We start from the raw sequence: 14,148 nt of genomic DNA, 5'->3' as shown, positions 1-14,148 counted from the left end.
TTCTGTTAAGTGTCTACAGTGATACAGTTCCCTCTCTGCAAACATGAAGTAACAAGTTCCTGTGTCTGTGAGTGTGTGTGTGTGTGTGTGTGTGTGTGTCTGTGTGTGTGTGTGTCTGTGTGTGTGTGTGTGTGTGTGTGTTGGTTTTGTGTGTGTGTCTGTGCTTGTTTGACTATACTTGATGATCCCTGTGTGTGTGTCTGTGTGCATGTCTGTGTGTGTGTGTGTGTGTGTGTCTCTGTCTGTCTGTGTGTGTCTTTGTGTGTGTGTCTTTGTGTGTGTGTGTGTGTGTTTGTGTGTGTGTGTGTGTGTGTGTGTGTGTGTGTGTGTGTGTGTGTGTGAGTGTGTGTGAGTGTGTTGGTTTTGTGTGTGTGTCTGTGCTTGTTTGACTATACTTGTGGGGCCCCGACAGCTTTGTGGGGCCCAAAATGCTGGATCCCACAAGGTTAAAGGTCTGTTTGAGGGTTAAGACTTGGTTATAGGATTAGGGTTAGAATGAGGTTCTGGTTAGGGTGAGGGTAAGGGTTAAGGTTAGGCATTTAGTGGTGATGGTTAAGGTTAGGGTAAGGGGCTAGGGAATGCATTATGTCAATGACGGGTCCCCACAAAGATAGTGAAACAAACGTGTGTGTGTGGGAGGGGGAGGTGGGGGCGGGCATTAAATAAAGAGAAGTGCTCCTGCAGCTGCCTTCAGTAACCCACAGCTGCGACAGGAGAGGAGGCGCCTCGCTCTGCAGGTACGCTCACCTGTCTCATCATTTTATTAAGACAACTTGTAATATTTGAAGAAAAATAAGTTGTAATATTTCATGAAAACACCGTAATATATTTATAAAAAAATGAAACCAATAGTGTTAATTTTTGAACTTCTGGCATCGCAGGACTTTAGAGGGTTGACTACATTTCCCTAATGATACTTTTACTGAGGTAACATTTTCAATGTAGGACTTAAACATGTAACAGAGTATTATTACAGTTGGGTAGTAGTACTTTTACTGCAGTAAAAGTACTAAATACACACTGTGGAAACACTCAACTACAAGTTAAAGTCCTGCATTAGAAACATTCTGCAGTAAAATGTTCCTGTGTGTGTGTGTGTGTGTGTGTGTGTGTGTGTGTGTGTGTGTGTGTGTGTGTGTGTGTGTGTGTGTGTGTGTGTGTGTGTGTGTCTGTGTGTGTGTGTGTCTGTGTGTGTCTGTGTGTCTGTGTGTGTGTGTGTGTGTGTGTGTGTGTGTGTGTGTGTGTGTGTGTGTGTGTGTCTCTGTGTCTCTGTGTGTGTGTGTGTGTGTGTGTGTGTGTGTGTGTGTGTGTGTGTGTGTGTGTGTGTGTGTGTGTGTGTGTGTGTGTGTGTGTGTGTGTGTGTGTGTGTGTGTGTGACCTTTAAGATGAAAGAGTGTAGTTTCCCTCTGTGTCATATGACATGATGCCCACACTAACAGTTCGCTGTCGCTCATTTCCAAGTCAAATATCAGAGGATAAACAAATGAGATCTTAACAGACTACCCTTTCATAAATACACTTTAACAGCAAAAGCCAAACATTCAAATGCCAAAAAATACACAAGATTTCCTCCTTTCCTCCTCAGCTGTGTCCTCCGACATGATGGCTTCCTGTCAGGAGTTTCAGGTGTCTGTCCACACCTCACCTGGCCTCACCTGTGGAACCTTCAGCCATCTGTGGCTCAACCTGATTGGCTCTCAGGGGGAGACTCCGCCCATCAGTGTGAGCGAGGGCGAACATCTCCTGCCCGGGTCGGTGAGTTTTCATCCGTGTGTGTGTGTGTGTGTGTGTGTGTGTGTGTGTGTGTGTGTGTGTGTGTGTGTGTGTGTGCGCGTGTGTGTGCGTGCATGGGCGTCAGTTTAGTTTGAAATGTGCTGGGGACAGAGACGCATTCATTTTTGTTTTTCTCTTTTGTGCAGGTCATGTTATGAAAGACGCTGTCCTGTAGCTTACTAATGAATAAAAATGTGTGTGTGTGTGTGTGTGTGTGTGTGTATTGTTGTGGTTTTTTTGGCATCTGTCGCTCAAGAATTATATGTCTTATAGGCTTTTTTTTCAAATTGAGCTCAAGGTTTTCATGACGAAATCTGGTAGGTAGGCCTACGCGGACCCACCGAATCTGCCAGATTGCCAGTCCGACCTATGGACTGGTGTATGTCAAAGTTTAGTCTGAATACTGTTTAGAAACCGTTTACATTCTTTTCAAATGTTATAAAACTGAAGAAAACACTCAAAATGTAATGAAAGTATAGTGATCATTAATTGTACTTGTGAAGAGCGTTGTAGGGGACCATCCGTGTTATTTTGGGGTAGTTTGGTTAAAAAGAAACCCATATTTCTGATATAGACAGTTTGAAAACGGGTCACATTTGACCCGAGGACAACATGAGGGTTGAAAAACCTCCGTTTCCTTTTCTTTTCAACATGGATGCCGGTTTCCTGGGTAAAAGCCCCTAGACCGGGGCTCATGTCTCGTTTTTGTCCCACTTTTTTTAACCCCACACGGTCTTTCCCTAACCCTAACTAAGTGGTTTTAGCCTGGCTCTGCCCTCCTACGTACTTCTGCTCAATTTTCATTTCCCTTCGGTACTCCGTCTGGGTATTTGGCGGTCCAATCAGCGAACAGAGGGAGGAGAACGATGACGTTGAGGTCGTGCGCTAGTTTGAGTTGTAGTTCCGTAATGGTGGCGGAGAAAAGATGCTAGCAAAGCCATTCGGTCCGTTGTGGCAACGCTGCTGAATATCCAGAAGTTAAAGCCTGAGCAAGAACGATCTTTGCTGAGTTGTGTTGGTGGCCGTGACGTTGTGGTCCTCCTCCCCACGGGGTTCGGGAACAGTTTGATTTTCCAGCTCGCTCCGTTAGTGATGAAGGAGTTGGCTAAGGCTAACGCTAGCGATGCTAAGAAACACTTGTCAATAGAGAGAGGCCAGACTCTCTGTACAAATGAAATGGACCAGAGTCTGGTAGGACCAGGCTAGTGTACCAGAGTCTGGTAGGACCAGGCTAGTGGACCACAGTCTGGTAGTGGACCAGAGTCTGGTAGGACCAGGCTAGTGGACCACAGTCTGGTAGTGGACCAGAGTCTGGTAGGACCAGGCTAGTGGACCAGAGTCTGGTAGGACCAGGCTAAGTGGTTTTACCCTGCGCGTTGAAAAATGAAGCCAAATATCTCGGCAGAGCGCCAAATATCTCGGCAGAGCGCCAAATATCTCTGCGGATGGATTGGAAGCCTCCTGCGTCTGACTGAGACGCTAAAGCAAAGTTTTTGCGTCAGTAACTAACGCCAAAGGCTCCTGACCAAGCGTTGTGTTTTTGACGCGCTGGGAGTGACACTGAGCGCCCTATTTTAACGGTCTGAGCCCACGGCGTGAAGCGCCTGGTGCAGGTGTGTTTAGGTCGTGTACAAATCCACTTTTGCTAGTTTGACGGCGGAAAAAAGGGTGCATGGTTCTAAAGGGTTGACCTTAGTGTCTTCATTAATCAGAGGTGTGTTTTGGGCGTAACATGCAATCAACCAATCAGAGATCATCTCCCATTCCCTTTAAAAGCCAGGCGCGTTTGGACCTTGGAGCATTGCTATTATGATGGAGGATTTGCACCGTAATATTTTCATGTGTAATCTTCTGCATGTGTGTGTGCTGCTGTGCGTCCCTGTGTGTGTAACAAGCATAGTGTGCACGTGCTGTGCACGAGTCTAGGAGCATTTTACTAATGCTCTGTTAAAATAACAATGAAATGCTGCGTTAATGACTTTAGACCAGGTTTTTGTTGGTCAATGGCGCGATCACTTCCTGCTGCCTCAAGATAGCAATACTCCCAGAATGCACCTGAAGACACCTCCCTGTAAGACTAGTACGCCCAGAATGCACCTGAAGACACCTCCCTGTAAGACCAGCACGCCCAGAATGCACCTGAACACACCTCCCTGTAAGACCAGCACGCCCAGAATGCACCTGAACACACCTCCCTGTAAGACCAGCACGCCCAGAATGCACCTGAACACACCTCCCTGTAAGACCAGCACGCCCAGAATGCACCTGAACACACCTCCCTGTAAGACCAGCACGCTCATGGCCGCAAAGATGGGTGCAGGTGCATTTTCTATTTAAACGACGAGGGCGCTGGACGGGAAACTGACAACTGGGTCGGTGTTAAACTAGCAAAGAGACTTGCGTCGGGCTTTGTGCTGCGCCGGGTGCAAGATAGGGCCCTGAGTTTGGAAGCTCCGTCCATTATTTTTTACAGTTTACAGTGTTTTACGGTACATTCTCTGTTTTGGACATACAGCATTAAAAGCTCAGAAGCTGAAACTGGGAGGAGAAGTGTGTGTTGCAGAAAATGTACAAAGGACGATCTGTTCCTTGTGTCCTGACAGTCGCATGCGGTTCGGGTCCCGGTTGGCGGTCATTTTGGTCGTCTGCTTCTGGTCCGGCTTCGCCTGGAGGTTCGGACCGGTTACCCTGACCTAGACTGGCACTGCAGCCGGGTGGAGGTCCGCAGGCTGGCAGACGGACCGGAGACAGATCCAGAAGTGTTCCTTTGTGACCGATGGCTGCGTCCAGCAGAGGGCGACGTGGAGCTGCGGAGCGGAAAGTGTAAGTAGAGAAGAAGATACTTTCCCACTACTGCACATAGACATTGAAAGAAATGGACACATCGACCCCTTAGACTTTGACTGAGACCAGTGAAGGACATTAGAAGCTCTTTCCCGGTGATGGCTGAGCGTTACTGAGCAGCCTCCAACTGAGCTTGAAGACGTAGATGTGACGTGAGCAACCTGTCTGAAAGTTGGAAGTCTTCTGGTAGCTGTGCCAAGAGAAATCTCAATCATTCCCAATCTAGCAGAGACGGAGAGCGTAGGTATATGTAAGGAGATAACATAGACACAGGCTCATTATTGATCACTAAAATGATAGTTAACATTAGTCATTACACTTAAACAGAATGAATGGCAGTCAATGGGATGCTAACGGGAGGTGTTGGCTGGTTAGCATCAAAATGGCGTCCTCCTATGGGGAGATTCTATGCTATCAAGCCATCACCTCCCGTTAGCATCCCGTTAGCATCCCATTGACTGCCATTCATTCTGATGTCACTTTGACAGAGAATACCTTTACATCTGAAGCGTTTAAAGACTCTATTTGTCCGTTGTTTATTTCTAAAGAAACACGACAATGTATAAAAGGCTCCATTACCTTGTAGCTCACGTTATGGCTCCGTAGCAGACGTTTTTATAACAATAGGCTAACGATTGGGTCATAACCACGAGACTTCCTGTCTCATAGTAGAGGAGTTACCGTATAGTACAGGAGAAGCTCTCAGGCAGTTTGGACTTCCATCAGCTGTTTAAGTGTAATGACTAATGTTAACTATCATTTTAGTGATCAATAATGAGCCTGTGTCTATGTTATCTCCTTACATATACCTACGCTCTCCGTCTCTGCTAGATTGGGAATGATTGAGATTTCTTTTGGCACAGCTACCAGAAGACTTCCAACTTTCAGACAGGTTGCTCACGTCACATCTACGTCTTCAAGCTCAGTTGGAGGCTGCTCAGTAACGCTCAGCCATCACCGGGAAAGAGCTTCTAACGTCCTTCACTGGTCTCCGTCCAGAGACACGGAGTCTTCTGGTCTATTTTATATATGTCAATGGTCCAAACTCATATTTGCGTAACACTTTCTCTAAGTTGTCAAAGAAAGCTTCTCTCTGTTGAAGCTACTTGCTCTGGCAAGGCTAGTTGCCTCTGGCTTTCTCAGTGACAGCGTTGTATGCTGCTTTAAGAAGCCTGTAAACCAATCTTTGCTGGCCTTTTCGTTTCCTGCCCACAAAGGCGCGAACCTCAGCTGGTGTGCCACAGCAAACTGGTAGGCAAGCTTTCTGACCTCACTTGTTGATGGACCAAAAAATAAATGTCATCTGACCTAGTAATATACTCAACAAGCTGCTTTTCCAAATCAGGTGAAAAAAATCTTCCGTGGCCGTTGTATAACCAACCATTGTTGTTGGCATGGCTGTCTGACTTTCAATTTCTTCTCTGGTAATCTTTTGACAATATCGAGTCAGAGTACGGTAATTTATGTCAAAATCCTTCGCTTGCCCCAAACTGACATGTGATTGACTCAGATTATAGCAACCTTGACCACATGAGAACAGGAAGTTGACTATAGAAGAAAAATTCACACAAAGTGGCTATTTGATTTTTGAGATAGAGCCTCTAGTGGTGGAGTTATGAACAGTGTGACAACTCACCCCGCTCTACCCTACTCCGGGTGACCTCTGTGCACAGAAAGTTAAGCTTAAGTCATAAAAATGGTTTAGGCTTTTATGGCGTAGAGTTGCATTGTTTGAAGGTTACGAGAACGGAAGAAGAAGTTGCACCACACAAAGGCCCCAACCTTGGTGTTTGTGTTTGTGAAAGATAACAGTTTCAGTCTAGAAAAACTAACTAAACTAAACTCTTCATCTCAGATTGATCCTTGTGTTCTGGGAAACTTAAATCGGATGTAAGAAGGAGCGGGAATTAATAAATTGGAGTCAGATTTGACAGGCCTTAGGCCTTATTTTAGACATAATTCCCTCTACAACAGCTAGCTAGACTATCTGTCCAATCTGAGTTTTCCGTTGCACGACTAAAACTACTTTAACGTACACATGTTCCACCCAAACAAGCTCCTTCCTGAGACTATTTAGCAGAGGCACTGTGGCTCCGTCCGGAGCTTAGCACCACCCACGATGATTGTGATTGGTTTAAAGAAATGCCAATAAACCAGAGCATGTTGTTCTCCCATCCAGGAATGCTGTGTGGACTAGCCAGACCTTCCTCTGCAGCGCTGTGGAGGATGGTCTGGAAAAGCGAGACTAGGAAAATATCAGAAATTGACTTAAAATGAACACCTGAACACACCACCCTGTAAGACCAGCACGCCCAGAATGCACCTGAACACACCTCCCTGTAAGACCAGCACGCCCAGAATGCACCTGAACACACCTCCCTGTAAGACCAGCACACCCAGAATGCACCTGAACACACCTCCCTGTAAGACCAGCACGCCCAGAATGTACCTGAACACACCTCCCTGTAAGACCAGCACGCCCAGAATGCACCTGAACACACCTCCCTGTAAGACCAGCACGCCCAGAATGCACCTGAACACACCTCCCTGTAAGACCAGCACACCCAGAATGCACCTGAACACACCTCCCTGTAAGACCAGCACGCCCAGAATGCACCTGAACACACCTCCCTGTAAGACCAGCACACCCAGAATGCACCTGAACACACCTCCCTGTAAGACCAGCACGCCCAGAATGTACCTGAACACACCTCCCTGTAAGACCAGCACGCCCAGAATGCACCTGAACACACCTCCCTGTAAGACCAGCACGCCCAGAATGCACCTGAACACACCTCCCTGTAAGACCAGCACGCCCATGGACCACAGATGGGTGCAGGTGCATTTGTTATTTAAACGACGTGGGCGCTGGACGGGAAACTGACAACTGGGTCGGTCTTAAACTAGCAAAGACACTTGTGTTGGGCTTTGTGCTGCGCGGGTACAAGATAGGACCCATACAGTACGTCTCAACGAATATTATTTGCACTAAATTCTGTGCTTAATTCAACCTAGTACTAACACATACTTGAATGTGACTTGTAGAGCATGAGTGTATTTAGAGTTGATCAAATGAAATACATCTTCATGAGAGTAAAGTAGCGATAGATAGAGATCAGTGATCGTATACAAAGTTTGGGAGCTTCTGACTTTATTTGATGTTTTACTTTATAGCTCGTTGTAAACATTTTATATAGAGGAGACGTTCTTCTTATCAAACTTACTATTATTGTTACCTTTATTCCTCCACAGTGTGTTTGCTGAATGACGAGACAGAAGAGAAGCTGAAGCAGCAGCGACTCAGACAGCTGCAGCATCAACAGAAACTCATCAGGTAAAACCGTAAACAGCCCCGACAAAAGATAGCAAAACGGTGATTAAAACTGGAATGGTGGTGCGTTGAACACCCTTTTTATTACCACGATTTTACAGACACGTCGCTGCTGATTGGGTCACATCTCTGACACACCCACCAAAACGAGAGAAAACTAACCTCAGAGAACAGAAACATAGGCTACATTTACATTGTTACGTTTTGGTTTTTAAGCCAACTTTGGCGTCAGTGTCGGTGTTGCCAAAGGCCTCCATTTGCGGCCGGTGAGACTGCAACACAACCCCGCAGATTCCAAATTCCATGAGCGGGTCAGAAGGCTCGGAAACGCCAGAGCAGGGGGAACGAGAGGGGGGAACACCAGAGCAGGGGGAACGAGAGGGGGGAACACCAGAGCAGGGGGAACGAGAGGGGGGAAACACCAGAGCAGGGGGAACGAGAGGGGGGAACACCAGAGCAGGGGGAATGAGAGGGGGAAACACCAGAGCAGGGGGAATGAGAGGAGGAAACACCAGAGCAGGGGGAATGAGAGGGGGAAACACCAGAGCAGGGGGAATGAGAGGGGGGAACACCAGAGCAGACACACAAACAAAGTCTTCATGGTTCTTAAGATCTCCGTTCTGTTCTTGTGTCATCGTTGCAGATGGCGTAAGTTTGTCGACGGCGCTCCTCAGTGTATTGACATGAGCAGTGTGTCTGAACTTGGGCCGAACCTCAGCTACACAAACACGAGGTGAAGTCTCACACTTTACTTCTTGGTTCTGACTGAAGTAGACAGACTCGGGAGATGACTTGTGTTTGTTTCTTTGTCTTCAGTCCGCCCGCTAACCTGCACTACCTGAAAGGCTTCGCCAGCCGAGAGGAGGCCTGGGAGAGTTTCACAAAGCTGGAGACAGTTTTCGCCCACAGCGGACACCAAAACAACATCGCCAGTAAGGAACAAAACCAACGAATATATTGTGCCCTATCTTGCACCCGGCACAACGCAAAGCCCGACAGAAGTGTCTTTGCTAGTTTAAGACCGACCCAGTTGTCAGTTTCCCGTCCAGCGCCCACGTTGTTTAAATAACAAATGCACCTGCGCCCATCTGTGGCCCATGGGCGTGGTGGTCTTACAGGGAGGTGTGTTCAGGTGCATTCTGGGCGTGCTGGTCTTACAGGGAGGTGTGTTCAGGTGCATTCTGGGCGTGGTGGTCTTACAGGGAGGTGGTTCAGGTGCATTCTGGGCATATTGCTATCTTGAGGCAGTGGGAAGTGATGGCACCATTGACCAACAAAAACCTGGTCTAAAGTCAATAACGCAGCATTTCATTGTTATTTTAACAGAGCATTAGTAAAATGCTCCTAGGCTCGTGCACAGCGCGTGCACACTATGCTTGTTACACACACAGGGACGCACAGCAGCACACACACATGCAGAAGATTACAAATACAAATATTACGGTGCAGATCCTCCATCATAACAGCAATGCTCCAAGGTCCAAACGCGCCTGGCTTTTAAAGGGAATGGGAGATGATCTCTGATTGGTTGATTGCATGTTACGCCCAAAACACACCTCTGATTAATGAAGACACTAAGGTCAACCCTTTAGAAACACGCACCCGGCGCACGGACCCTTTTTTCCGCCGTCAAACTAGCAAAAGTGGATTTGGACACGCCCTAAACACACCTGCACCAGGCGCTTCACGCCGTGGGCTCAGACCGTTAAAATAGGGCGCTCACATTATCTAGAACAACTTAATCAGAGTCAGAAGAGCGCTGACCAAAACACAAAACAGTATACTGTGTCATCTTTAACCTTTCATTTTGAGAGGACAGCTAGGTGAGAAATGGGGAAGACATGCAGGAAATCATCACAGGTCAGATTTATACCCTGGACCTCTGCGTCGAGGCATGAACCTCTCAGTATATGCGCGCCTGCTCTACCCGCTGATCCAACCTGGCCACTCCAGAAGCTTTGTAATCCAGCCTGGAACTACAGTGTCTGTGTACACTAAAAATCCATAATTATGAATCCATAAATCAAGTGACGTAATGGTTGATATCTCTGCAACGCTTCAAGCTAGAGTAATTCTGATTGCTAAGCATGGAAGCTAACACCTTGGCCTTTCCAAAGATGGCTTCTGTGTGATGGGAGGCCTTCCAGAAGATTTCTAAATCCAGCCTGGAATTTCAGTGTATTTTTCGGAGACTCTGCAAAATAATCCCAGAATGATGAATTTGCGAGTGAGCTGTTATTTAGTCATTTTTATGAAAAGGTATTGTTTGACTGTCACCATGACTCCCAGAATATTGTGAGGTGACCAATCAGAGGCTGTCTTCCTGACTACCTTCTTCTTATTTGGTGTTTTCATCTGCAGTGTTGCAGACGCTGCCACTTTCCTGTGTTACTGCGCGCAGGAGCACGGGCCGGCTCGGCCCGCTGTGCGCCTGATACCAGCTTGTATGAACGGACAGATTGGATAACATGGCGGCCGAAATTAAAATGGCTCCGCTTCACAGCGCTCCGCGGCTATTCGCGGCGCTTTGGTCTGTTTTGGCATCTGGTCTGTTTTGGCGTCTGGTCTGTTTTGGCTGTGAATCTCAAGCTGAGATGGGTGCTCGCTAACTGAACAAAAACTCCCCACGGCTGCTTTTTGCTGGGGTGTTGCTAAATGACTTGTAGGGCATTGCTTGGTGTTTGCTAGGGTGTGAAAATGTTGATTTCTCTCGCTCTCTCAGAGTTCGTTAAGGATCACTGGATGGAGGATTGGTACTTTGGCTACCAGTGTCTGAACGGCTGCAACCCGCTGCTGCTGCGTCAGACCCGACGCCTCCCTCCAAACTTCTCCGTGACCTCTGACATGCTCCGCCCCTTCCTGTCCGCAGACTCCTCCCTCGAGCAGGAGCTACAGGTGTGCAATGCTGATTTTGGGCTCTTTCAGTTCAGTCACTTCATTATCCCAACTGGGAAACTTGATCTGCAGTCAGGAATGCAAGATAAAAAAAACATACAGACAACAGTTCAAATAAACAAAAAGACAACAATACAACATTTCCTGTACGTACTATCTAACACCACAGGACCGATCTCTGAGTTGTTGCACATGGAACAAAGAAGCTCCACAACATGTCTTTTTTCCACATTAGTGAAAAGAAAACATTTATTCTACTTCACTATGTCTGTTTGTGTCTGAAGATTTCTCCTAAATTCACCAAAAGTTAGCCTTCGATAATGTCTCATTTGCAATATTTAAACAGAACATTGTTAGAAAACTTGTAATGCAAAAAAAGCCCCAAAGTATGTATGTTTGTAATCTTGCTATTACTATATAATAAAAGATGTAGTATAGGCCTATACAATAACTATTTAGAGTTGAATAAGGGGTGAAAAATAACAAGCGACACAAGTTAACCCTCCTGTTGTCTTTGGGTCATTTTGACCCCTTTTATATATATTTTTGACCCATTTTCAAAAAGTTTCTATAACAGAACATTTGGGTTTTCTTCCAACCAAATTGCCAAAAAATAATAACGTGGATGGTTCCTTCCAACCATGCACAAGTAAAATAAATGATCACGACTCTCAGTGAATTTGGCTGTTTTTATTACATTTCATTTGAAAAAAAAGATAAAAGAAGGTTAAAAAATTCCAAGAGACCAACACCACAGCAGATCACTGCACCACACTGGCCCCTTTCATGCTGACACACACACACACACACACACACACACACCTTTCATGCTGCAGTTACAGCTGAGGACCAACCTTATCGAAGACGCCGCCAGCAGCCAGCAGCCAGCAGCCAGCAGCGCTGCCCAGGCCCTCAGGTTGATCTGTAGACACGTCCTGACGTGCGGCATCAGCAACTGCCCAAAAAAACAGCCAATCAGAGAAGACATACAAAAACAAAACAACATTTTCATGTGGGAAACTTTGGCTCAACTGAACTGATGCTGACCAGCCAAAGCAAGTCTGACTGGCTCCAGTTTGCCAGAAGGGTTAGATTATTCAAACCTAAACGTGTGTGTGAGAATGTGACTGTGTGTGTGTGTGTGTGTGTGTGTGTGTTCACCTGCAGCGTCTCTAGTGTAATCTCTGTCTCGATGTTCTGTGATGTGACAGAAAGGGACCATTTACCTGTTGGACTACAATGTTTTGGACAGCGTCCCGGCCAACGTGATCAACGGGAAGCAGACGTATCTGTCCGCTCCGCTGTGCCTTCTCCACCTGAACCTGCAGGGGCAGCTGGTCCCCATCGCCATCCAGGTCAGCTTCAACCCTACTCTGTCCCTCATCTTCCTCTTTCTTTGTGTTGGCGCAGACTGTGAAGTGGAACGGGAGGGGGTGGCTCTTGGATCTGTGTGTGTGTGTCTGCGTGTATCTGCGTGTGTCTCTGTGTGTGTGTGAGAGGTGGAGGATCTGCCCAGAAGACAGGAGGGAGAGGGGAGGGAAACGCCTTCAAGCAAGATGTTAAAAATATTAGGAAGATAGTAAGACGGTGCTCATAATCTGACATCTGCAGTTAGGGAAACTTAGTGTCATTTTTGTAAACCCACAATTGTGTGTTGTATACTTGAATGCTGGACTTGGCGTGGGAATTAATAAATTGGAGTCAGATTTGACCTCCCGTTGGGCCTTATTTTAGACATAATTCCCTTCACGTTCCACCACTGTTGTAAGGAATGAAGGTTGTCTGTAACACTGTCTCCTTCCTCAGTTGCAGCAGACCCCCGGCCCTCACAACCCGGTCTTCCTGCCCTCTGACCCCGGCTGTGATTGGCTGCTGGCTAAGATGTGGGTTCACAGCGCAGACTTCCAGTGTCACCAGTTGGCCTCCCACTACCTGCGCACGCACATGCTGGGTGAGCTGTGCTGCGTGGCCACGCTGCGACAGCTGCCAGAGCCGCACCCGCTGCACCAGGTGACTCACCTCCGTGCGTGTGTGTGTGTGTGTGTGTGTGTGTGTGTGTGTGTGTGTGTGTGTGTGTGTGTGTGTGTCAAAATAGCCTCGGGAAAGAACTTACTACAGATATCTTACTGGACCAATGTGAGACACAAAAACATGGGAACATATGGTTGAAAAATAACTGTTGTTACCCTTTAAGTTGATACAGTTTTTGCAATTTGTTTCTTACACTGCGTCAGTGACACACAGACAAAACACACACACACACACACACACAGACAAACACACACACACACAGACACACAGACAAACACACAAAAACACACACACAGACAAAATAAAACACACACACAGAAACACACACACACAAAGACAAACACACACACACACACACACACACACACACAAACACACACACACACACACACACACAGACAAAAACACACACACACACACACACACACACACACACACACACACAGACAAAAACACACACACACACACACACACACACACACACACACACACAGACAAACACACACACACACACAGACAAACACACACACACACACACACACACACACACACAAAAACACACACACACACACACAAAAAAACACACACACAAAAACACACACACACACACAAAAAAAACACACACAAAAACACACACACACACACACACACACACACACAAAAACAAAAACACACAGACAAAAACACAAAGACAAGAACACACACACACAAAAACACAAAGACAATAACAGACACACACAAAAACGCACACACAGACAAAAAAAACACACACACACACACACACATACAAAAACACAAAGACAAAAACACAAAGACAACACACACACACACACACAAAAACACACACACAGACAAAAACACACACACATACACACAAACACACACACAAAAACACACACACAGACAAAAACACAAAGACATACACACAAACACACACACAAAAACACAAAAACACACACACACACACACACACACAACGGGAACCATCACCTTATCGTGGTGGAGAGGTTTGTGTGTCCCTATGAACCTGAGGGCTGTGTTGTCTGGAGCTTTGTGCTCCTGGTAGGGTCTCCCAAGGCAAAGTGGTCTCAGGTGAGGGGCCATACAAAGAATGGTTCAAACACCCTATGAGAAATTGAGAAAGAGATGGAGTGACCCTGCCCGGAGGAAGCCCGGGGCCCCCGTCTGGAGCCAGGCCCAGATGGAGGACTCGTCAGCGAGCGTCTGGTGGCCGGGTTTGCCACGGAGCCCGGCTGGGCACAGCCCGAAAAAGC

At 46.8% G+C, this 14,148-nt stretch overlaps 1 protein-coding gene across 1 annotated transcript; it reads left to right on the top strand.

The window, feature by feature from the left end:
* Window positions 1-641: 641 nt before the first annotated feature.
* Window positions 642-13,259, top strand: LOC144513412 (polyunsaturated fatty acid lipoxygenase ALOX15B-like). Its single transcript, XM_078244474.1, has 9 exons — window positions 642-737; window positions 1,586-1,755; window positions 4,377-4,596; window positions 7,870-7,951; window positions 8,592-8,681; window positions 8,765-8,880; window positions 10,671-10,843; window positions 12,055-12,198; window positions 12,650-13,259. Exons 2-9 carry the CDS (start codon window positions 1,600-1,602, stop codon window positions 13,010-13,012), a joined length of 1,344 nt encoding a protein of 447 aa, XP_078100600.1. The 5' UTR covers window positions 642-737; window positions 1,586-1,599; the 3' UTR covers window positions 13,013-13,259.
* The last annotated feature ends 889 nt before the right edge of the window (window positions 13,260-14,148 follow it).

The sequence above is a fragment of the Sander vitreus genome, unplaced genomic scaffold (genome assembly GCF_031162955.1).
Source record: "Sander vitreus isolate 19-12246 unplaced genomic scaffold, sanVit1 ctg245_0, whole genome shotgun sequence".
NCBI lineage: Eukaryota > Metazoa > Chordata > Actinopteri > Perciformes > Percidae > Sander > Sander vitreus.
Note: the sequence above shows the minus strand (reverse complement) of the source record. Positions and strands in the feature narration are given on the sequence as shown.